This window comes from Chlorocebus sabaeus, chromosome 9 (assembly GCF_047675955.1).
Source record: "Chlorocebus sabaeus isolate Y175 chromosome 9, mChlSab1.0.hap1, whole genome shotgun sequence".
Lineage (NCBI taxonomy): Eukaryota > Metazoa > Chordata > Mammalia > Primates > Cercopithecidae > Chlorocebus > Chlorocebus sabaeus.
In genome coordinates this window covers 102458212-102484288 of record NC_132912.1, presented here as the reverse complement: position 1 = coordinate 102484288, position 26077 = coordinate 102458212, and the positions used below count along the sequence as shown (strand labels likewise).

Sequence of the window (26077 nt, the reverse complement as noted above, 5' to 3'; positions counted from 1 at the left end):
AGAAGACACATAGGAGTATTTGGGTCAAGGTATAGAGATCCTAAAGGAGATTATCAGAGCATCAGAGAAACATCATCAAAATTTAATCAGGAGGAAGCTAATTGGTTAATTTAACTCAGAAGTGGTAAGAAAATGAGCCAATTAGAAGGGATTAAGGCCGGGCGCAGTGGCTCACATCTGTAATCCCAACATTTTGGGAAGCTGAGATGGCTAGATCACTTGAGGTCAGGAGTTCCAGACAAGCCTGGCCAACATATTGAAACCCTGTCTCTACCTAAAATACCAAAATTAGCTGGGCGTGTTGGTGTGGGCCTGTAGGCCCCGCTACTTGGGAGGCTGAGGCAGGAGAATTGCTTGAACACGGGAGGTGGAGGTTGTAGTGACCCGAGGTTGCACCACTGCACTCCAGCCTGGGCAACAGAGCAAGACTCTGTCTCAAAAAAAAAAAAAAAGGGGGGATTAAGGAGGGAGATGAGAGAGAAGAAATAGAGGCAGCAGAAACAGGTAATCGTTAAACATTAATCAAAGTCTAATAGTAACAAGAGAAAGGCAGGTAGAACAAAATGAAAGTTAACATTTTAGAATTACAAAAACAAGCCAACACTGAAAACAGACTATTTGGGAGGCAGAAATTGAAGATGTCAGATGAGGTATGGGAGAAGAAAGTGGGCTAGTGAATCACACTATGTATGTCTTCATCTTTCAATGTCTCATGCAGATGAAATCAAGGTAATTAGAATATCCAGGGTAATCTTGAAAGGGGAGAGAAATGCTCAAAAAGATTTCCAGAAGAGTATATATTTAGAAGTGGCAGAATCCACCTCTTTGACCTGATTCTACTGAGCTGGGCAAGTAGGGGTGAAAGGGCTGTCTGATCTCATATGATTGGAACTGACAGTTGTTTGGTTAATTGAAGAAGCCAGTTAAAGCAGAGAATCATAGAATATGATACATACCACAAACTTTTAAACTTAAATCTGTACGTTCATTACCAGCTTTTAAAAAATCAAGGCCTTTTCTTTGACTATGCATCCCCAGATTGGCCTTCAACTGCGGGTTTCTTATGTCCCCATAAACTGTGCTTTTGCTTAAAGAGGAGTGGGAACTTAGATATTTGCAAAGCAATCTGCATGCAAAACCTTACTGATTTTTATGATTTTCCCCTGAAACTTTTATAATTGTCTTATTCCAACCTAACTTGATAGTAGATGTTTTTAAGCATTTACCTTAAAGTTTCTCCAGAACATTCAATCTAGTTTTATGAGATATATCCATGGACCTTTTTTTTTTCTTAAAGCTCATCAGCTATTGTTAGTGTTAGTGTATTTTATGCATGGCCCAAGACAATTCTTTTTCCAGTGTGGCCCAGGGAAGCCAAAAGATTGGACACTTCAGATCTAAATAGTAGTTAAGTATTAATGGTGATATGTGAAGAATTGTGGATAAGTCATGAATCCTTGGACACTGCATATTGGGGAGGGTATGGAAAGAGCAGAGGTGGGTTAGAGGGTACTCCTGATAGCTCACTTCTTCCGTAAAGTTGAACAGATTAGATTAGGCTGGGCATGGTGGCTCACGCCTGTAATCCCAGCGCTTTGGGAGGCCGAGGTGGGCGGATCACGAGGTCAAGAGATCGACACCATCTGGCCAACATGGTGAAACCCCATCTCTACTAAAAATACAAAAATTAGCCGGGCGTGGTGACAGGCACTTGTAATCCCAGCTACTCAGGAGGCTGAGGCAGGAGAATCCCTTGAACCCGGGAGGCGGAGGTTGCAGTGAGCCGAGATCATACCACTGCACTCCAGCCTGGTGACAGAGCGAGACTCTGTCTCAAAAAAAAAAAAAGAAGAAAGTTGAACAGATCATTTTAACCTTGTTTTGTTTGCTCCATCTCTTGGGGGTTCTAGGGTCTCTTGGGATGGTATATGGTGAAAAGCGGACTAGAAGAAAAATCAGACTCCCATGACATCCCTCGGGTCAGTCAGTACCGCCTCGCTGCCCACCTGGGATCAGCCCTGGTTCTTTATTGTGCCAGCTTATGGACCTCGCTCTCACTGCTGCTCCCTCCGCACAAGGTAAGAGTTGTGTGCAAATATGTCTTCAAGACCCTGCTTTCAATTCTTTTGGATATATATCTAGAAGTAGAATTGCTGGATCATATAGGAGGTGAATATTTTGCCAACATTTTCTATTGGGAAAGGTGAAACAAATTGAAAAATAGATTGGGAGGGAGTACCAACAACAAGAAATATCCCAGTCACTTTACGTCTGACGCCCAGAGGGGATGGTGGATGGCAAAGTGAGGAAGATCAGAACAGAGGTGTTTCTGAATTTCTGGTGTGGACAAGAGCCATATTGTATTGTTTGTTAAATGGGGACCTGCCAGTTAAGTCTAATAATATAGTAAACCTTAGTGATTTTGTCTGAAGTATTTTTCTGTTTGTTGATTAAAGGAAAATACTAGCTTTTCATTTCATGCTTTGATTTCAAAGCAAGGTATGACATATTTTTGAGACCTTCATTAATAATAGAGGTCTCAAGACACCACACCCTTATAGGACATTTTTTTTTCCCTAGAATTTTTTTTAAATGAGTCTTGGCCAGGCGCAGTGGCTCCCGCCTGTAATCCCAGCACTTTGGGAGGCAGAAGCAGGCATATCACCTGAAGTCAGGAGTTCGAGACCAGCCTGACCAACATGGAGAAACCCATCTCTACTAAAAATACAAAATTAGCCAGGTGTGGTGGCGCATGCCTGTAATTCCAGCTACTTGAGAGGCTGAGGCAGGAGAATTGCTTGAATCCGGGAGGCAGAGGTTGCGGTGAGCCAAGATGGTGCCATTGCACCTCAGCCTGGGTAACAAGAGCGAAACTCCATCTCAAAAAAAAAAAAAAAAAGAGTCTTATATTAGGTATTGAAATCATGGGTTGACCTGAGTAAGCTGTTCCTGGAGAAAAGTTTGAGATGACAGCAGGACTCTTGAGTCGAATCATCCATTAGGTACTTGGAGCCAGTAGCTAGATTCCAATAAGGACCGGACATGTTGTCTTGGCAGTCATTCCCACAGAGAAGCCAAATTGGGTTGAAATATTGATATAGTAGACAACCACTGAGTAATTCCACATCTGAAACATAAGGAATTATTTGAAAGTCTCCTGACTTTCAAAGCCAAACTTCTTTTATTTATTTATTTGAGATGGAGTCTTGCTGTGTTGCCCAGGCTGGAGTGCAGTGGTATGACCTCGGCTCCTGCAACCTCCACCTCCCGGGTTCAAGCAATTCTCCTGCCTCAGCCTCCTGAGTAACTGGGACTACAGGTGCACACCACCATGCCTGGCTAATTTTTTTGTATTTTTAGTAGAGACGGGGTTTTGCCGTGTTGACTGGGCTGCTTTTGAACTCCTGACCTCAGGTGATCCACCCGCCTTAGCCTCCCAAAGTGCTGGGATTACAGGTGTGAGCCACCGTGCCCATCAAAGCCAAACTTCTAAAATGAATTCATTTTAATTCAGACTTCTAAAATGAATTCATTTTAATGGATTCATTTTGCCTGCATCTATAGCTGTTGCTTCCTGACAATCTATTCCTTCTTTTCAATCCCTGTAATTATCTTCCTCACCCAACCCAATACATACACACTCTCACATTTACCCACACTTACACATAAACCCACACACTCTTGCTGCTGAAATTGTACTCTTAAAGATTACTGATGACTTTATCAATTAATTGTTTTTCTCTGTTTGTTTAGATTCACCTAATTACAAAAAGGATTTGAGATGCTAGCCAATGAACCATATAGTGCTATGCTGTCGAATACAGTATCTACTAACTACATATAGCTATTTAAATTTTAATTGATTAAGGCTGGGCATGGTGGCTCACGCCTGTAATCCCAGCACTTTGGGAGGCTGAGGTGGGTGGATCATTTGAGGTCAGGAGTTCGAGACCAGCCTGGCCAACATGGTGAAACCCCATCTCTACTAAAAGTTAAAAAATTAGCTGGGCAACAGTGGCACGCGCCTGTAATCCCAGTTACTTGGGAGGCTGAGGCAGGCGAATCACTTGAGCCTGGGAGGTGGAAGTTGCAGTGAGCCAAGATTGCACCACTGCACCCCAGTCTGAGCGACAAAGTGAGAAAAAAAAATTTTTAATTAAATAAAATTAACTTTATTTACATAAGCTTTTTGTTTACTTAAACTTTATATTTAAATAAAATTAATTTTTAATTTAATTTTCAGTCATACTAGCCATGTTTCAAGCTCTTCTTAGGTAGATGATAGAACTTTTCCATCATCACAGAAAGTTCTATTGGACAGTGCTGATAATGTGATATGTTAGTAATGATACCTAACTTTTCATATAGAGTGTAAGCCATTTGAGGGTAGCATTCTGACATAACTCCTTTGTATCTTTATAGTAACCTGTTTATAAAGTTCTTATTCATATTTGATGATTCACTGATTAGTATTAGAAGTTGGTGGTAATAAGAATAAAAACATTTTATCAAAAACACTAAATGCAGGAATCTCTAAGCATTTTATGCAATTTCGATTCTGACTATATTTGCTAAGCACTAATATCACACACATGAAAATCCAGTCCTGATCTTAAGCTACATCCTTTCAACCATGATGAAGCCTTGCTTCCTGAATAATGTAAATCATTCAGATTTTGAACAGATACGTAATGAGTACCTATGTGCCAATCACTAGGCTAAGATTGCTGTAGTAAAAAAGATGGCAGTTTCTGCCTTCACAAAACTTGTGGGGTAGAAGTATAATTACAATAAAATACAGTACATGTTGGAACAGAATATCTGCCAGAAGTACTTAACTTAGTCTAGGGGTCGGAGAAGCTCTGATCTTAATTTGTCACTTGGGTTTGGCCTTGGAGATCTTTGGTGCCTCTCATTGTTCCTGAAACACAGTTTAACTGAATGTTTTTTCTTGTTTAGTTGCCTGAAACCCGTCCACTCTTACGGTTGAGACGATTTGCTCATGGAACAGCAGGTTTGGTGTTCCTTACGGCTCTCTCAGGTAGGACTCAGCTTATCAAAGATGACCTGTTTGCATCGCACTCTGTAAGCTGGGACCTCTTGCCTAACGCTTTGCCTCGTCCTCCTGCATCTTTATATTTCCTTTTCACATCTGTTTCTCTTATTCCCACTATCTTCACCCACTGTTTCCTGTTCCTTTCTCTCTTCCAAAAATTCTACTTTACTGTCAATTGAACAAAAATATTGAACATCTACCTAGATCCAGATGGCTTAGGTTCAAATCCTGGCTTCACTACCTGTGAACTGTATGACCTTTGCAAGCTCTGTAACCTCTCTGGGCCTTAGAGACCTTATGTGTAAAATGGAGATTATGACAACAGTATGACTGCTAAATGTGAAATGTGTAGAATAGTTGTTAGCATGCAGCAAAGGCTACATAAGTGTTAGCTGTTACTATTATATAAACATTATTGTTATCATCACATTACATCCAGATGGGTCAGACAAAAGGCTTGCCCTCAGAGATGGTTGCGGGTGGAGAGTTCATTGGCACAGAGAGACCAACACAGGATTTTTTCATTCTTTTTTTTTGAGACCGAGTCTCACTCTGTTGCCCAGGCTGGAGTGCAGTGGCGTGATCTCAGCTCACTGTAACCTCTGCCTCCCGAGTCCAAGCAATTCTCGTGCCTCAGCCTCCCAAGTAGCTGGGATTACAGGTGCACGACACCACACACAGCTAATTTTTGTACTTTCAGTAGAGAGGGAGTTTCACCATGTTGGCCAGGCTGGCCTCCAACTTCTGACCTCAGGTGATCCACCTGCCTTAGCCTCCCAAAGTGCTGGGATTACAGGCATGAGCTACCACGCCTGGCTTTTTTCATTCTTTAAACCACACTTCCACCTCTGCTGCTCTCATTTGAGAACTGCACTGTCCAGTAGAGGAGTCTGTAGCCTCATGTGGATATTGAAACTTAAATTAATTAAGGTTAAATAAAATTTAAAATGTAGTTCTTCATTCACACTAGCAACATTTCAGATGCTCCATAGGCACATGTGGCTAGGGGCTAGTGTATTGGACGGCGCAAATATAGAACACTTCCACTCTCACAGAAAGTTCTATTGATAGCACTGCTCTGGAATAAAAATAATACTGATTCAAACCAATGAGCCACTCAACACTTTTATTTTTGGCAAAGAGCATGAATTTTTACTTCATAAGGGACGTTTTAAAAAAATATGGAGTGGGTTGGGCATGGTAGCTCACACCTGTAATTCCAGCACTTTGGGATGCTGAGGCAGGTGGATTGCTTGAGCCGGGGAGTTCAAGACTAGCCTGGGGAACATGGTAAAACCTCATCTCTACAAAAATTACAAAAATTAGCCATGTGTGGTGTTGTGTGCCTGTAGTCTCAGCTACTCAGGGGGCTGAAGCCAGAGGATTGCTTGAGCCCAGGAGGTCGAGGCTGCAGTGAGCTGAGATTGCACTGCTGCACTCCAGCCTGGGTGACAGAGCAAGACCCTGACTCAAAAAAAAGAAAAAAAGGCCAGGCACGGTGGCTCATGCCTGTAATCCCAGCACTTTGGGAGGCTGAGGCAGGCGGATCACCTGAGGTTGGGAGCTTGAGACCAGTCTGGTCAACATAGTGAAACCTCATCTCTACCAAAGGGCGGGCACCTATAGTCCCAGCTACTCGGGAGGCTGAGGCAGGAGAATCACATGAACCCTGGTGGCAGAGATTGCAGTGAGCCGAGATCGTGCCACTGCACTCCAGCCTGGGGGACAGAGCCAGACTCCGTCTCAAAAAAAAAAAAGAAAGAGAAAAGGGAGTGTGACCCAAACATTTCTGGATTTTCTTTGATAATAAATAATAGATCAGACATCCATTAATTCAAGAATACCTTCTTTATTTGTTTATGCAGGATTTAGTTTATAAGTTTTGGGATTTTTCTCACTTCCGTGTTCAGTCAACAAACATTTATTGAGCATTTGGGGAAGACAGATAATGCACAATGGAAACATAATGTGTTTGATGATATTTAGTGCCATGAAGAAAAATAAATTAGGGTCAGGAGACAGAAAGTGTGCTAGGGGAGTACCATTTTATATAGGATCATCAAGCGAAATCTCTTTGGTAAGGTGACATCTGAGTGGAAGCTGGGGAAGTAAGGGAGTCAGTCATGCAGACATCTGTGGGAGAGCATTTCTAAAATAAATCAGTAGCACTCAGTGGCGGGGTGAAGAGGGCATCAAAATCACTAAGGGAATTTTTCTAAGCTAGTAAGCCTCTCCCCCTCCCCCCACACCGCAGCCTCTACTGCACTTCTCTAGAGGAAGCAGAATCTTAGAGTGGGAGCAGGTAAGGATGCAGAGATTTGAAGTTTCCATGGTGATTGTGATGTGTCTTCCCTGTTGGAGAACCTCTGTTGTAGATCTTTCTATTGTTCTCTGACTGTTCCCTTAGTTTAACTCAGGGATAACAGACTTTTTCTATGTCAGAACTAGTATTTGGTCTCTTCTTCTTCTCATTTTAATAAATACCATTTACCTTGGAATACAGGGGCTTTTGTGGCAGGGCTAGATGCTGGGCTTGTTTACAACTCCTTTCCCAAAATGGGAGAATCCTGGATCCCAGAGGACCTCTTTACCTTCTCCCCCATCCTGAAGAATGTTTTTGAGAATCCCACCATGGTGCAGTTTGATCACCGGATTCTGGTAAGTGTAGCTGGTGGGTACCTGCCAGAGAGCACAGGAGCCTATCATAGGCTTTGGGGTGTCAGTGAAGCACTGATGGCAACACTGACAGAGTAGAGCAGGAACCATACTTTATGCTCTCTTTGGAGAAATTTTAGGACCATTTCTCTAATCTAATGTCTTTGTCCTCATTACTCACCCCTGTCCCCCCGACCCCCTACCCCAGCCAAATTCTAGCTTTCAGGACATTGCCAGCTTCTTAAAGTTCGAATGTGCCTTTTACCACTTGGCAAGTGATAACCTCCCTCAATCCTGCACATACCTAGAAAGTCATTTCAGCAGAAATGTGGTTGAGTAGAGAAGAGAATGCAGAGACCATAGTTGCTAAGCACATAGCTCTCGGAGCAAAACCAGAAGCTCAGGGAGCCAGGAGCTTCACTAGTACTTTTCATTCTGTTGAAGCTAATATGTTTTGAGGTTCTGCTATGGGCCATTTAAAGATTGGCTTGGAGGCCTGTGTGTGATGAATTGGAGCGGGGAAAGATGAGCAGTAAGGAGACTGTGAGAAGCATAGTGCTGCTGTGTGATGCCAGGGAGAGCGATGGAGATGGGGCCTACATGGTGGGAGTGGGACTTGAGAAGAATGATGCATTTGAGAGAGAATTTAAAGGAACAGAGGCTGGGCACAGTGGCTCACACCTATAATCCTAGCACTTTGGGAGGCTGAGGCGAGAGGATTGCTTGAGCCCAGGAGTTTGAGACTGCAGCGAGCTGTGATCACGTTACTGCACTCTAGCCTGGGAGACAGAGTGAGAGCCTGTCTCTTAAACAATTAAATTTAATTTAAAAATAAGAGCAGTGGGCACAGTGGCTCATGCCTGTAATCCCAGCCCTTTGGGAGGCTAAGGCAAGAGGATTGCTTGAGCCCAAGAGTTCAAGACCAGCCTGGGCAACACAGGGAGACCTCATCTCTACAATAAATAAATAAGTAAATGAAGAGAGTTAATAAGATTGGCTGTCAGGAATGAAGGTGAAGAAAGATCAAGTGAAATTCCAAAGTGTCTTCTGTAGCATGCCTAAAACATGACTTATAGGGATGGGGCCGTTGGAATGAGTATGGAGCTAGAGGTGGGAGGATGTCATCAGATGCAGGCATGTTGAGTGTGAGATGAGAGCAGCACATCCAGAGAGAGGGGGCCAGAGGACTCAGTTGTCCAATGGGGGCTGGGCTGAAGCGTGTTACCTGGTGTGGGCTGAGTCCCCACCTGCACACAGTATCTTAGCATAAGTAAAGCCTGGTTGAAATTGTCATTGTGGACAGCTCTGAAAAGGAGACAATGTGAAATAAATGTAGAAATATGATAGAAAACATTCTCCCTGATACCGTGGGAGAGGAAGGGGACCATTATTGCCAGTCCTGGACCCTTGTTCTGAAGAGATAGGAATGAAAATGAGACTTTAGGTCTTTTTTAGCACCAGCTGGCAGCACCAGCACTTTCTCCACTCTCAGCCCAGGAAAATAATAACCCTCATGTGCTGGGGTCAGCCCTGCTTTAAGAATATAGGATTAGAGATACGGTTAGGGATAAGGACGCAAAGAGTGACTTAAAAATGAGAGGACACCCATATTGGAAAGTGGATGAGATCACTGAGAGCGAGGGTGTATGAAGTGGTACATACAGCATCTCAGGTGGATCCCTAGGTGATACCGATGTTTAAGTGGCAAGCAGAAGAGGACGGTGGAAGAGACAGCCTGTGGAGAAGTAATCAGGGTGGGACTGCAGGGAGGTTCTCCGTGACTGGTACAGGAAAGTACTTCATGGTTGCTGAATGGTTCTAGAGGAAGTACATGTAAGGTGAGTAGAAACCTGGCACTTCTATCTAATGTGATAGAATCTTTCTTCCCTGCAGGGAATCACTTCAGTCACTGCCATTACAGTGCTCTACTTCCTCTCTCGGAGAATTCCCCTTCCTAGAAGGACCAAGATGGCAGCAGTGACTCTGCTGGCTTTGGCGTATACACAGGTATAAACCATTTCTTTTTGTTCTGACAGTATCCCCAATACAAAGTTAAAAAAGGGGCCGGGCACAGTGGCTCATGGCTGTAATCCCAGCACTTTGGGAGGCTAGGTGGGCATATCACTTGAGCCAGGAATTTGAGACCAGCCTAGGCACCATGGCAAAACCCCATCTCTACAAAAAAATAAAAAATTAGATGGGCATGGTGGTGTTTGCCTGTAGTCCAAACTACTCGGGAGGCTGAGATGGATCACCTGAGCCAGGGAGGCTGAGGCTGCAGTGAGTCAAGATCACACTGCTGCACCCTAGCCTAGACAACAGAGTGAGACCCTGTTTAAAAAAAAAAAAAAAGAAAGGTGACAGACTAGGAGAAAATATTTTTCCATATTTATAATAAATTTAAAAATTAATAACTGGAAAATAAGTAAAGGACATCAATACACAATTACCACAAAAAGAATGATTAATGGCCAGTAAACATGAAAAGCTGTTCAGCTTCACTCATAATCAAAGGCGCAAATTTAAAAAATAAATACCATTTTGTGCCCATCAAATTGGGAAAAAATGAAGAAAAATAATCAGGTATTGCCATGGGCATAGGAAAATGGATACCTTCAGATATTCTTGGTGAGAGCATGAGTTAGTACAGTTTTTTTCAGAGGGCAATTTGGCAATATCTTTTTTTATTTTTTTTGGAGACGGAGTCTCACTCTGTCACCCAGGCTGGCAATATCTTTTAAAAGTTAAATGGATAATTCTTTGGCCCAGCAAATGGACTTATTAGTGTCTGTCCTAGAAACAGTCCTATGCACAAAGACCTTTTATATGAGAAAATTCATCATAGAATTGTGGTAGTGAAAAATTGGAAACAACCTAAACAGTTAAAAAACTATGGGCTGGGCACAGTGGCTCACACCTGTAATCCCAGCACTTTGGGAAAGGCCAAGGTGGGTGGATTACTGAGGTCAGGAGTTCGAGACCAGCCTGGCTGACATGGCAAAACTCCATCTCAACTAAACAATACAAAAATTAGCTGGGCGTGGTGGCACACACGTGTGATCCTAGCTACTCGGGGGGCTGAGGCAGGAGAATTGCTTGAGCCCTGGAGGTGGAGGTTGCAGTGAGCCGAGATCATGCCATTGCACTCCAGCCTGGCAGACAGAGTGAAACTCTGTCTGAAGACAAAACAAAACAAAACAAACTATGGTATATCCATACTATGCGATACTGCACAGCAGTTTAATAAGATCTCAATATATACCGTATATTGCTAAATGAAAAAAAGCAAGTGATAAAACAATATGTTTTTTAAAAGCACAAAACTATATATTTCTCTATAAACATATTAAAGTACAAGGGTGCAGAAACTGGTAACAGTGACTACTGTGGGGAACTGGGATGGAATGAAGGATAATTAAGGGGAATTTTAGGGTTATCAATTTTGGTCGAATTTCTTTCATTGTAAGCATATTTTCTTGTGAAATTGAAAATGTGTGTATTTTAAGTGCTCTGATAGGAGGATGTGGAGGTTTGTGTGTGGTTATCCATGCCTGGTCATTTTCAATGTGAACTTTGGGTTACTGCCTTTCCTATTGCCTTCTTTCCTTTGTGACAGGTGGGCCTGGGCATCAGCACGCTGCTGATGTACGTCCCAACTCCTCTGGCCGCCACTCACCAGTCAGGCTCCTTGGCTTTGCTTACTGGTGCTCTTTGGCTGATGAATGAACTCCGAAGAGTCCCAAAATGATTCTTAGAGGACCAGCTTCTTGGGACTGTGACTGCTTTTGAGAGCTCTTCAGAGATCCTAAGAACTTGGGCTTTTCTATGAGATGACCTTCACATACCCAGTGGTTTCCAAATGGTCAACTTACTTAAAAATCTTTTCCTGTTTTGAGGTAGTCACTGGATCAAGAATGCATTAAGTGTGGTTACCCTAAAGGTTCCCTGTAAATCTGCTTTTCATGTTGAAAATCAGTTTTAATGTAGAGAAAGAAATGTCTGCCATTTACTGCCTAACAGGCTTTGTGTCAGGTTTTTCGGTGTTGGCAAGCTCTTCGTTCTACATGGATAATTTCTGTCTCCTTGTTCTCCTGAGTCCTTAATTCTGCCTAAATAGAATTTCTTTATGATCTTAAGTTTACTTCCATTAGGTGAAGATTGAAAGGATAGGATGGACATACCCAAAGTAGCCAGCTGGTCTTCAGCAAAAAAAAAAAAGCTAATGTCTTCTAATATCCTGATTTTCAGAAATGGGGAAATTGCAGATTTTGACAAGCTTAATGTGTATATGTAGCAAAATGGTTTGTAAGTACTTGGAAAAGGAGGTAATCACCAAATAGTTGCTTTTTTTTTTTTTTTTTTTTTCCTGAGATAGTTTTACTCTTGTTGCCCAGGCCGGAGTGCGGTGGTATGATCTCAGCTCACTCTGCAACCTCTACCTCCTGGGTTCAAGCGATTCTCATGCCTCAGCCTCCCAAGTAGCTGGGACTACAGGCACAAGTCACTATGCCTGGCTAATTTTGTATTTTTAGTAGAGAAGGGGTTTCACCATGTTGGCCAGGCTGGTCTTGAACTCCTGATCTCAGGTAATCTGCCCACCTCTGTTGCTGGAAGTCAGGGACCCCAAACGGAGGGACCGGCTGAAGCTGCGGCAGAAGAACATAAATTGTGAAGATTTCATGGACATTTATTAGTTCCCCAAATTAATATTTTTATAATTTCTTACGCCTGTCTTTACTGCAGTCTCTGAACATAAATTGTGAAGATTTCGTGGACACTTACCACTTCCCCAATCATTACCCTTGTGATTTCCTATGTCTGTCTTTACTTTAATCTCTTAATCCCATCATCTTCATAAGCTGAGTAGGATGTATGTCGCCTCAGGACCCTGTGATGATTGCGTTAACTGCACAAATTGTTTGTAGAGCACGTGTGTTTGAACAGTATGAAATCTGGGCACCTTGAAAAAAAGAACAGGATAACAGCAATGTTCAGGGAACAAGGGAGATAAAACTTTGGACTCTTGACTGCCGGTAAGCCGACAGAACAGAGCCATATTTCTCTTCTTTCAAAGGCACATAGGAGAAATATCGCTGAATTCTTTTTCTCAGCAAGGAAATCCCGGAGAAAGAGAATGCGCCCTGGAAAGGGAATGCGCCCTGAGGGTAGGTCTATAAACAGCCACCTGGGAGGCGGCCATCTTTTATCGTCAAGGGATGAGATAAGCCCCGGTCTCCTGTAGCACTCCCAGGCTTATCAGGATGAGGAAATTCCCACCTAATAAATTTTGGTCAGACAGATTATCTGCTCTCAAACCCTGTCTCCTGACAAGATGTTATCAATGACAATGCATGCCAAAACTTCATTAGCAATTTTAATTTCGCCCCATCCTTTGGTCCTGTGATCTCGCCCTGCCTCCACTTGCTTTGTGATATTTTATTACCTTGTGAAGCATGTGATCTCTGTGACCCACACCCTATTCGTGCACTCCCTCCCCTTTTGAAAATCGCTAATAAAAACTTGCTGGTTTTACGGCGTGGGGAGCATCACGGAACCTGCCAACATGTGATGTCTCCCCCGGACATCCAGCTTTAAAATTTCTCTCTTTTGTACTCTTTCCCTTTATTTCTCAAACCAGCCTGGACACTTAGGGAAATAGAAAAGAACCCATATTAACTATCGGAGGTGGGTTCCCCTGATACACCTCGGCCTCCCAAAGTGCTGAGATTCCAGGCGTGGGCCACCGCTCCCAGCTAGTTCCTCTTTTGATAAGGATGTTAACATTATAAGGTCAGAGAGAGGAATGGAATCGACAGTATAAATTGGTTCTTGAGAGGGTTTCCTAACAACTTTGTAATAAGAAAAATATGGCCTTAATGGTGTAGTACATGGACATCTATTCAGATATTTAAACAAATTGTTGACTGCTGAATTAATGTGATTTTGGTCTCTATTGATATTTCATAGGGCTCTGTCTTATTTAACTTTATTTTTAAAATCAGTGATTTGGATGAAGGTATCAGGAACATCTGATTTGAGGATGCAGCAACCCAATATTGCTAATATAATAGATGACAGTGGCAACTGAAAACAGTCCCAGAGTGATGCCATTGAGAAGAAAGTAAACAGATTAGAAATATACTCATTCAAATTAAATAAGTTGTAGAAGTTTGGGCTGAAGAAACCTGGCCTTATATCATTTCATATAAAAAAGACTTGAGGATTTCAGTTGTCCTCAGGTTCAATATGAACCAACTAGTATTCATGTTGTTATTATATAACACAGAAAAATTAGTGGTACTTCAGGTTTTATCAGTAGAAGTGTCACAGCCATAGTCAGAATACCCCTAACATGTTGCATTTCACTCTGGGTACCAAATTTAAGCAAGATATTGATGGCCACTAAGTGTGTATCCAGAAGAAGAGACCAGAATGGTGATGAGTCCAGAACCCCTATCACACAGGGAATAGTTGAAGGAACTGGGGATATTTAACTGGAGAAGAGAACATCTGGGGAGAGAGCAAGATTCCTGTCCTTGAGAAGTTGAAGCTATCTCATGCAGAAGAGGGAATGAGCTTCCATTGTGCTGCAGACCTGGCAGCAATGGGTGAAAGTTGCAGGAAGTTAGTTTTAGTTCTGTAGAAAGCAAGAGTAGGGTAGACAAATCAAATGCTCTGGGGTCAGGCTGGTGGAGACAGTAACACTGGCGAGCAGGTGCCCCAGCTCAGACTAAACTACTGAGCTTTGTTCTGCTGCTGCTGCTCTACAGGTCCAGGGTTGTTAGATTTCTGGGTTTTTGTTGCTTTTTGAAATAAGGAAAATAAGTTTATCTTAAGTTTAGTTTTCCTTGGATATACCTAGATTCCATACAGTGACAAGATAAATACAAAGGGAGAACATCTGGATTTCATCCTTGACCTCATTTACAAAGCAAAAAGAGATGCTGGATTCAGATATAAATGTTAATTTTACAGTGTTTAAGGTACCAAATATTTTTTTTTTTTTTTTTTTAAAGAAGCCACATATCTATATTTTTCTGTGAAAGCTTTCAGTTAAGTGTTGGGAACTAATTTCAAGATTTTAAAAAATGTTATGCAGGCTTAACATGTCTGAGAGCCATAAATGACCTAACGTTTTCCATTTTTAATCTCTGAACTAGGTGATCTCAGTTTTCTTTCAACTCCAGTACTCTGGAAGTTTCTGTGTGACCTGTAGTGTACCATTCTCAGGTAGTGATATGGTTTGGATGTTTTGTCCCCTCCAAATCTCATGTTCAAAGTGTGACATTCAGTGTTAGAGGTGGGCCTAGTGGGAGGTATTTGGTTCATGGGGGCGGATCCCTTATGCATGACTTCGTGCCATCCCCATAGTAATGAGTGAGTTCTCACTCTGGTTGTTCAAAAGAGCCTGGAACTTCCTCCTCTCTCTCTTGCTGTCTTTCACCATGTGACACACTGGCTCCCCTTCCCCTTCCGCCATGATTGTAAGCTTCCTGAGGCTCTCACCAGAAGCAGATGCCAGCGCCATGCTTCCTATACAGTTCTATGCAGAACTGTGAGCCAAATAAATCTCTTTTCTTTATAAAAATTGTCGGGTATTTCCTTATAGCAACACAAGCGGACTAACACAGGTGATTCTTAGCAAAACAGTTTGTCAATTTTTCATAAATCCTGGACCTTGGGTGGGCTTATGCTATTGCCTAGAAGAAATTCCCAACTTCTCTCTTATTTGAATCTTAGAAAAATCCCAAAACCCAAGCCTCATATAAGACCAATTAAGTCACAATCCCTGGAGGCAGTAAAAGGCATATTTTTAAAGTTCCCCAGGTGATTCAAATGTGCAGACAAGTCTAGGGACCACTGGCTTAGGTCCTAATAGCCTAGTTACCTTAGAAAGTTCTTACTAGCTTATTCCCATTCCCTTCTAATATCCACCCTACCTTATCATTTGATCTGCTCTGTTGATCCTTAGTACGTTAGTAGGATATGGTGTCTTCTGGATAGAATCCTTCAAAGAAAGGGAACTGTATTTCTGAGGCAAGTTCCCATACTATCCTCTCCTGATCCTCAAACCCAGGTTCTCCTTAGTTAATAACTGAGTCAGCAGAGGGCAGTATGACCCAACCCAAACAACCATATATTAATGCTTCTACAGTTCTCTCCAAGGAAGTAGCAACTCGTAAGTTAAGGTTTCAGATGTTTTACTTCATTTTTCTTTTATTACAGATGATGAATACATTTGGAAAAACAACTGGTTGCATTTAGCTATATACCTGTATTATGCCACCTATGAGCTTCCGGTGAATGATGATTATCTTAGTTATTTTTTGTGTTTATGTTATTGCCAGCACTCCCAGTCACATATCAAATATTGAATTAGTGAATGCATGAATGGAAAATTAACAATTACAGATTGATGTCCCAAATATCTTTTTCAAAAAAAACAGTCATCACGTACCTATAGGATTAACTAGATCTCCCTTAATATTTTCAAAGGTCTCTCTGCACTGATGTCCATTGTTTTTAAAACATAAAGGAAATTAAAACACATGGCTTTCTTAATCAGTCAACCTAGAATTTTTGTCTATAACTTAGACTGACAAATTCTATTGTAGTAAGGGTAATGATTAGCAACTCCATAAAGCAATGTTGGTTGCAGAGATCAACACTGATGATCATGATTTTAGGATAACCAATTTATCTGCAGCTACCCTTGTGGTCCTGGGATGAATGGTGGGTTATATATCAGCATATGTAACACATATACCCATGTCCCTGCATAAGGGAGAATGCATTACCTCTCTAACATGCATCACACATTTTCCTCAACACTGACTTAAAATGTTTGTCAGTGAGAATTTTAAGAATTCAGAATTCAACAAAATTATTGTTTAATGTGAAGCAGTAGAAAAACAGAGTCTTAACAGCTCCCCAAAGCAATGTAATACAGGCAGCCTTTGGTTTTTTGAAGTGTGCAGTGTCTAGTTGTGGATCATAATAAAAAGATGTCTTTCACCACACTCCGCAGAGGCCATTGATCAAGGTAGAAATAAAGGGGGAGACATGGCATGTACTTCAGGACTTCAACTAAAGGGGAACTGTGGAATGAGAATTTCAAATACAACATAGTAACTGAAATACTAGAAACCAAAGTGTGTGTCTGGGATCCCTTCTTGCAGAAGCTAGTAAGGGGCAGTCTTCACCGGCAGCAAGCGCTCTGTACGAGGGGCCGCTTAGGAAAGTACCAGGGCTGCCCTGGAGTGGAGAACGAGTGGGCCACCAGAGGGTATACAGTGGCTGCCCTACTTTAAAAGAAGAGGCTCAGGAGCAGACATGTCTTTATGCTAGCCTGAAGTCATGCATATGTGGCTATACGCAGCCTGTGATTCAGAAAATTTTTCAACTTTGGTGTTCATAAAAATGGAAGCAATGATAGATTACATTTTAAAAGTGAAAGCCCTTGTAGTATGAGTAATGATTCAGTTTTATTAATAAAAGGATCTCCTTATTGCTCACATTTTCAGAGAAACAAAATGGTCAACTGGTGTGTTGTTCCTTCCCTGTCCCTCTAATAACAGTACCGACAAACTGGAAAATCATGAAATATTAGAGCAAAAGAGAAATGTGTACTAACACAAGAGAAGTCTGTTAGGATATAAGTAAGATTAAAGTAGACAGAGCAGGCTTAAAATGAAGCTTGAACAAGCCATCTGCAGAAACAGAAAACAGGGTAGATGGGATACCCAAACAGGGTGCCACAGCTTTCCAACTTAGATCCAGGGTTATGAGAGAGAGAGAGCCAAGAACACAACCTAAAAGTTTTCAATTTGAGGTATATTCACTCTTTGCTATTCTATAGTATTAATCAAAATATTGCTAATAATCCTGTTGTTATTAATCACTTTTGGTTTTGAGTCGTAGTTTTTAACAGCAATATTTTTTGTAACACTCGCAAAATTCTCACAAGTTTGACAGAGCCTTTTGCCCCAGGAGCTGGACTCTGGCGCTAGTGTCCCTAAGAGACTAATATGGGAGAATTTGAAACATCTGCTATTTGTACCATAATTCTTATTCCCAATCAACATTACACCACATACCACAGCAAAAAGGACAATTAGATACTAGTTTTGAATTAATTTGAAAAGTTCAAAGACAACAAAAAGAAACAGCCCTCTGTTTCTGTAACAGAGTCTGGAAACTGCCCAAGAATTACAATGAAGTTCTTTAATGAGGCAGATGTAATAGGCATTTAACCTTCATCTAGGCTGTAGTTATCTAATGAATTGCTGGGATGTTGTAGTAAAGGAAATTGTATAAAATTGTTATAAAAAGATGTATAAAATTTAAAAGTACAAAAAATACAGGAACTAGAATAGATGTAGTGAAAACTTGGCACTATTTCTAACAAAGTATTTTTTTCAAAGTTGATTCCTAAATGTGAGCAAAGCAGTCATAAATGAATGTCAGAAGCAGTCGTAAAGATTGGGCATGGTTAGTGGTGGCCAGCTGTTTTATAAAGAATAAATTCTGTTTATACTTGCAGAAAGATTCTGTTAATGAGCATTTCATTGTAGCTGACAAAGTAGTTGGGGTGTCTGTGTTACACAGAAACCCGGGGCCTAGAAGGCCAGTCACTATGACTTTGCACATATTACAACTGCTCTAGGCCTCAGTTTCATCCCCCATATAAATCAAGGGGGTTGACTAGAAGACCTTTAAAATCCCAGCTTTAAAACTCTTCTGAAATTTATTGTGATTGCTATTAGAAACTCCATTCCCACCAACCTTATCATCAGGGGTTATGAATAAAATAGGAGGCTCTTTTGGGCAGCCTGGTCTTCTAAACCAAAGGACAAAATGCTCTTCCCAAAATCCTGATTTTTCTACCTTGTCTTCTGCCTTTAGTTTCTAATCCTGTCTAGCCACTTTGTTTGATAGATGAGAACCAAACCAGAGATGGCAGGTGACTGGCCTGAGGTACCAGAGCTAGTAAATGATAAAGCCAGAACTAGAATCCAGGTCTGCTATTCGTTAAGCCTACTGTTCTTTCCCTTAAGTGATACCACTCACTTGTCTTTCATCCCTGACAAAAAGCAGAACATAAAACTGTGAGAAGCATCTGTTTAGATGATACCGGTGAGAAGTATAAATTATTTCAAAAATTTAAATATGGATGTGATAATAAATGTTAATGTCTAAAAAGACTATTAGCAAGTGCATGGCAGACATTTTTCAGCAATCATCGGCCATGATCTTGAAGTTAAAGGAATCTCTTAGGATGAGAAGGGGGTGGGGCAGGATACTTTGAAAGACATTTGGAGAATAAATAGAAGATTGGTGGAAAGTAATGAAAATTTCCCAGACCAGAATAGACACTGTGGATTAATAGAGCAGGGAGGGAGAGAGGAGGGCACGGGTTGAAGAACTCTCTGTTAGGTACTATACTCACCACCTGGCGATGGCATCTACCCCAAACCTCAGCATCTCTCAACATACTCATGTAACAAACCTGCACTTGTACCCCCTGAATTTGTTCCTTCGTGTGGGAACAAAAGTTTCCCAGATTAAGGAAATTCAAGGAGCTAAAGTACAGAGAGAAAAAATGGTATAATTTGGCTTAGAGTTAACTGCAACTTAAGTGAATGAAATGCCACATAAGTGGGTATTTTACATATTTTCATTATGTTCTTGTGACAAGAATTTTGGGGAAAGTGATGGATTGTGCTATCACAAGACTAAAAAGCATCACTACAAGCCACTGACTCCTATTTTGATATTTGTGACCTGTCTCAGTAATAACAAGAGTACTAAAACAGTTCAGGTTCATTGTCTCTGTTGAAACAAGAGTGGTTGGTAAGATTCAAAGGAACCAGTGGAATGTGAATTTTATGACACCATAATTATCTTCATGGGAGAACTACCAAAGTGCAGAAATGCAAATAGAAGAGAAATCTTTAAAAACCAAAGGGTATGGCAAGATAGATTTCTGCTTCTATAAGCAAATTATTTTATTATAGGGAAGCAATATATTTAAGTAATTGGCCCTCAGCAAGGAATAAGTGGCTTTTGTTTCTAGCTAATGAGATTTCATTTAAAATCTATTAATTGGGAGAATAGAAGAAACAAAGGAGCCAATACCAACAGTAACGATTCAGTTCTCCTGAGGGATATGATAAAATTTTCCTTCAGTACTGTGGAACTCCTGGAAGCCTTGCTCATGGTAATAAAGATAAGCCTAGATCCTATAATATTAAAGTAATGAACAGGATATAACACATTAAACACTCCAAGACAATAAGAAATACATATATATTGAAAAAGTGATAAATATAGGTATCCTGAGATTCTCAACTATAAAAAGAATAGAGTAGTATCAGTTTGAATAATACACATAAAATCCTTAAGAGTGTCTGGTACATAACAAAGGTTTAACAAATAAAGGCTATTATTACAGCCAGGATGAAGAATACTAAGAGCTTTCATATTGGACCAATCACTACTTCCCTGTTTCAAGTTCATTTTTAGTACATGAGTATGATCATTGTTAGCCAGTTAAGTAGCTTCTGATTACATCATTGATTAGATCTCACAAGAAAACCAAAGATAGTATATTGAAACCAATATTAGGGCAAAAGAAAATGTTACCTGAGTAGGCAATGGCTAGCTAAAACATATTTTGACATTATTAAGCAGCGTTCATAAGGTTCATGGAGCACAGATAATAAACGAAAATCAAATCAATGTAGAAGTCTTAAAAACCAAAGGAAATTGCTATGAAAGAAGCCCTAATGAAAGGTAAGATATTTCCAAAGGAAACAGAGGCCAGGTGCAGTAGCTTATGCCTGTAATCCTAGCATTCTGGGAGGCCAAGGCAGGAGGATTGCTTGAGCCCAAGAGTTCGAGACCAGCCTGGACAACATAGTGAGGCTCCATCTCTAAAAAAATAAAATAAAAAATTAGCTGAGTGTGGTGGCGCACACCTGTAGTCCCAGCTACTCAGGAGTCTGTGGTGGGAGGACTACTTGAGCCCAGGAGGTTGAGGCTGCAGCGAGCCATGATATTGCACCACTGCACTCCAGCCTGGGTGATGACAGCGTGAGGCCCTGTCTCCAAGGAAAAAAAAGGAACAGAGTCTTTGCATGTTTAGTCCATGTTTATCTAATTTTAAAACTATGCAAGACTGGTTATCTTCTTATCCCAACCAAGGGTCAGTATACTTATTTTTATCTTAGTTTATTTCTAGGATGATCTTAATTTCTTTTTCCCTGTTTTATGGAGCATTTAATTCCTTTCTGTTCCCAGTATGAAATTTATTTTTGAAGAATTCTACTTTTTTTTCTTCAAAGCCAGGGACTTTTTCCCCTATTAATCTAATCCCAGAAATCAAAGGTGACAAAAAAGAAAATACTCCCACCCCTGGGAGCATATTTGTGGACAGGACATTCAAGGCTACATGTAGGAAAGGGTAAAACATAAGAAAGATTCCATATGGACCCCGATGATGAGAAATCCTCATGCAATTTAATGGCTAAATGTGGAGGAGAAGCAAAACTCTGGAAGGGTAATGGGTGAATGGCTTTTCCTCTCGCTTCATTAATGGAAGGGCTGTTTGTGACTGAGCAGTCTCTTAATAGAGGTTCTGAAAGTTGCCAGATGGCTTATTAACAGATGGTCTATTCCAAAGTTTAGAATTTGCTCCCTTTCAGACATTCCAAGAGTCAGAAATTGAGAAAACTTCTATTTCTCAGAAATAATTAATAAGAACTTTGATTTTATTGCCTTTGCCCACTCTCTTGATTCTTCCCCTTTTCTTTAAAAACAATTCAAATACATTCCCCAAACTACATACTGATTTTAGCAGTGAAATAAAAGAACTCTCTTTGTATCTTCCTGCTTAAGGGCTCACAAAAACAGGCCTAGGGAACAGTGACCTAAAATCAGACAAATCCAGGTTCCCAGTCCCCATCACAGTTTCTCCATCCTGCTAACACACTTAAGGCTCAAAAAGCAAAATTAATGCCCAAACAGCCTGTGAGGCACATAAAAATGGAAACATTTTCTATCCTTGTCATACCAGACATCAGATACTAATATCTTCCACAGACCATTCATTTAGAAGGGGTTCTAACCTTTAAAATCATGTAAAACATCATCAACACTATGACAGGGATCTTGGATCACACCCATGATGGCTTCTTTGTCAAGTAAGCAAGGAAGTTAATATCATTTTGGTGCCTGGAAATTCCTATGTGGTCCATTGAACTGCAAAGATCTTGGATCCCTATTAAAGGCTGTGGATCTCCACATAAATGATATCTCTGTTACAGAGAAAGAAGGGGCTGCTGCACTTGCTAGAATGTCTCTGCCTTTGTATCAGATGCTACAAGTTTCATTTCAACCAGGCTTCCAGTGTGCCCAATGCCAAACTTCATGCTTTAGCAAGGGAAGAAAAGGTGAGATTTCAGGAACACACCAGACCTCTCAGAAGAAGGAGTCGAAGCCTGCTTCACTTGGACAAAGCTTGGTCCCCCATATTAGCACCAATCTCCTGTCATTTAGTTCCTCACAGATTAAATTATAGCTTCTCTCAGAGAAGACCTGGGTACTGAGAAGGAATTATGGTAGAAAGTGAAGTAGAAATTCCAAGGGCAAATATCCACAAGGTCAGGCATCACAGCATCTGAGGCCATATAAGTGGAGGAATTCAATGAGCAGCAACTTGGGGGTGCTCAAGCTTCTCTAGTCCTGGTCCAGCCTCACGGCCCCACCTGTACTCCCATCATGGGCACCACCTCTTCAAGCCACAGCAAGTCCAATGGAGCTGAGGCTCGTGTTTGTCGGTGGTGAATTCGCCGTAGCCGCAGAAGGTATAGGACGATGGCCAGTAGCACCACCAGGATACAGGCAAAGAAGAGATAGTGGTTGTATACAAAGGAGAGACGGAACCAGCTACCATGGGCTTGTCGGACACCTTCCTGCCGAAGATCCCTAGGGAAGAATTAAGAATTTGTAGGTGGAAAAAAATTAAGTTTCAGAGGGAGACATTTACTCTGATTTGAAAGGCCCAGTAGTGTTATCACGTTTATTCCATCCACATAAACATTTTATGACACCAGCTCCACAGAGCAGGCAAAGCTGAAGAACATCCTCCACCCCAGGAGCCCTTCTGTGTCTTCCTTCCCACGGCCTCCAGAAGGGACTTCCAGGCTTACACCCTCCAGAATCTAAGCCAAGATGGGAAGGCCTTTGAAACTGAAGCCCATAAAATGAACAGAAAGGCTAGATTGGTCACCTGTAACAGAAATCTTAAAATATGGTTATAAATACAGTACTAATGAGAATAGGGGATCCCCTGAATCCAATAAAGAAATCAGTGTGTCTAAATCCTTTTTTAAAAGTTGCTATGCAGCCAAGTGCAGTGGCACATGCCTATAGTCAAAGTACTTTGGGAGGGCAGGCCAGGAGAATTGCTTGAAGCCAGGAGTTCAAAACCAGCCTGGTGAATATAACAAGACCCCATCTCTGCAAAAGAAAAATTAAAAAATTAGCTGGGCATGGTGGCGAGCACCTGTACTCCCAGTTCCTCAGAAGGCTGAGGTAGGAGAATCACTTGAGCCCAGGAGTTCAAGGTTGCAATGAGCTATGAACACGGCACTGCCACCACACTCAGCCTGGGTGACAGAGCAAGACCCTGTCTCAAAAAAAAAAAAAAAAAAAAAAATTAAAAATAAAGGGACTATGTTTTCCCTAGGATCTAGGATATATCTAGATAAAGCTGTTACCTGATCAACTGTATGACAAAAATAAGGCAATATGAAAACCAAGTGCAATGGTCCACCTCGCTAGAACAGAAGCCACTCTTCAGCGGTCCAGATCCCACATCTAGTTCTGTCTGGTTTGACCTGCAGTGTTCTTCTAGAATGTGAATCTCTAAACTGAAAGACTTCATAAAAAATATGGATTTCTGCCTTTTCTGGACAGATGAGAACTGGCAAATGCTGGGACGGTGCTTGTGCGTGACAGTAACCAGCCTGTTAACCGGGGTACACGCTCCAGTTGTGGGCAACCCCCACCTAGCCCATTTCCCTCACTTCTGTCACCTGCCTGGCTTCTGACGGTATTGAGTTTAGAGGAATAGACATCAAAGATACAAAATTTATCTGAGTTTCTCTGAAATAGTCCAGGGTACAGAGTACCTAAAAATTGTCCCAAATATCTTGCAGTACATAAAGGTAAGGCATCAGGCTACCAGAGTTTGATGAAAGTAGCCCCACTAAAAACATCTCACATCCTTTATTCTAATTCTGACCCACCAAAAAGCCTTCTAAGTCAATGACACAATGTCTGGAGTGCCTCCCTACATTATGAAAGATTGCTCTAGACATCCCACCCCCTTTCTTTTGTCAGATGTATTTTCCAGGGTAACCCAAGAATGACATTTTAGCTTGTCAGTATCTTGGAAGTGATTAGTAAGAGTTCAGTCCTAAAGACTGATTTGTTGTGGGTAAACAAATAAAGCTGGATTTCTGAAACAGCAAAGCTGAGTAACAGACTCCAGACCAGTAATGCTCAACCTTCTTTCTGTTCGAGCATGCCTGGTAGTAATAGTGGCTCACATGGAAGTAAAGGAGTTTGTTTTTGTGAGGAGGTATGGAGGAAGGTCATTTAAGACCTATTCTAAGCTGGTTAAAATAAATAAACTGATTCTGAGGCATCAACTGATATCCTCTGAGTTCAAGATACCAGATTGGTGAGTCTTACTTTACCTGAGTGGTAAGAATCGTGTTTTATATAGAATGGCTCCCAGCGTCCACTGAACCTCTCGGTCATACACCAGCTGGGCTGTCCGCAGGTTTGGGTAGTCATAGGGAAAGTGGAATCCTTCATGTAAGACTTGGTACATCCAAGCTGATTTAAAACACTGATATCTGTGCGACAAAAATAATTAAATTTTTAAAAAAGAGAAAAGAATTCTAATACTTTCCTTTGCAATAAGCTACTGTGTATTCCCTATTCCCACCAGTTATTAAAAGACCTACCTCCTCCTGTTTCACCTTCCTTACCTCTAAGTGGGTTATTTCTAAGTCAGTCTGCTTATCTTGTGTTTACCTCAAAGGCAGTAATGATACTGCGGCTGTGTTCTTCTTTTTCTTTAAGAGTCCCTATCTTCAGAGAGCATATTGAAATATCTACAGATGTAATTATATGATGTTTGGGATTTGCTTCAAAACAACCCAATTGTAGTAAGAGGGGGATTGTGGGTGGGAAAACAGATAAAAACAAAGATGGGCCAGGAGCTGATAACTGTTAGTAGGAAAGCAGGGTGACAGGTTCACAGGAGTTGATTACACTCTTCTAGTTTTATTTATGTTAAACAATTTTTATTTTTTATTCTATTTTTTATTTTTTTTTGAGACAGAGTCTCCCTCTGTCGCCCAGGCTGGAGTACAGTGGCATGATCTCGGCTCACTACAACCTCCACCTCCTGAGCTCAAGCAATTCTCCCTGCCTCAGCCTCCTAAGTAGCTGCGATTACAGGCACCTGCCACCATGCCCAGCTAATTTTTGTATTTTTAGAGGAGATGGGGTTTTGCCATGTTGGCCAGGCTGGTCTTGAACTCCTGACCTCAGGTGATCCACCCGCCTCAGCCTCCCAAAGTGCTGGGATTACAGGCATGAACCATGCCCCGCAATGTTAAACAATTTTTAACTAAAATATTTAAAAATGAAAGGACCAATGAACCATACTGGCAAAATGTTATTTGCTGAAGCTCTGTGATAGTTACATGAGGGTTTATGTTGCTATTCTCTCTGCTGTTCTATATGTTTGATATTATCTATAATACAAAGTTTTTAAAAAATCATCACTTTTGGCCAGGCCCGGTGGCTCATGCCTGTAATTCTAGCACTCTGAGAGGGTGAGGCAGGCGGATCACTTGAGCTCAGGAGTTCAAGACCGGCCTGGCAACACTGTGAAACCCCGTCTCTACAAAAAATACAAAAATTGGCCAGGCATGGTGGCACGTGCCTATAGTCCCAGCTACTTGGGGGGCTGAGGCAGGAGAATTGCTGGAACCCAGGAGGTGGAGGTTGCAGTGAGCTAAGATTGTGCCGCTGCACTCCAGCCTGGGCGACAAAGTGAGACCCTGTCTCAAAAAAAAAAAAAAAAAAAAAATCACTTTTGATGTCAAATCACTTGATGAGAACCCTGTTTGGTGGGCACTGATTTCCTCTGGCTTTGCTATAATAGGCTCACTATTTTGGCCCCTATCCCTTGGAAAATCAAATCTGGAATAATCAATTGCTCCCTCAACATGAAATCTAATCTGCATTATTGCTCACTCTCTCTCCATTACAATCTGCCAT

The 26077-nt window shown here is 41.3% G+C and overlaps 2 protein-coding genes across 6 annotated transcripts in view; one reads left to right on the top strand and one right to left on the bottom strand.

Annotated features, from left to right (window-relative positions):
- COX15 (cytochrome c oxidase assembly homolog COX15) overlaps nt 1-26077 on the top strand; it is a 61243-nt gene that overhangs the window by 6409 nt on the left and 28757 nt on the right. For 2 of the 4 annotated variants that reach the window (XM_073019250.1, XM_073019252.1), the window contains exons 5-8: nt 1911-2078; nt 4960-5041; nt 7560-7714; nt 9605-9718. In XM_073019250.1, coding sequence (XP_072875351.1) covers nt 1911-2078; nt 4960-5041; nt 7560-7714; nt 9605-9718 — 519 coding nt within the window. Of the gene's footprint in view, nt 1-1910; nt 2079-4959; nt 5042-7559; nt 7715-9604; nt 9719-11327; nt 13313-13678; nt 18790-26077 lie in introns of those variants that run through there. The other 2 variants (XM_007963819.3, XM_007963817.3) reach the window with 2 other exon arrangements.
- Nucleotides 15896-26077, bottom strand: part of ENTPD7 (ectonucleoside triphosphate diphosphohydrolase 7) — a 55129-nt gene continuing 44947 nt past the window's right edge. For both annotated transcript variants that reach the window (XM_038009428.2, XM_007963821.3), the window contains 2 exons: nt 24478-24639; nt 15896-22699 (listed from right to left, as the gene is read on the bottom strand). In XM_038009428.2, coding sequence (XP_037865356.1) covers nt 22468-22699; nt 24478-24639 — 394 coding nt within the window. In that variant the 3' untranslated portion in view covers nt 15896-22467. The remainder of the gene's footprint in view (nt 22700-24477; nt 24640-26077) is intronic.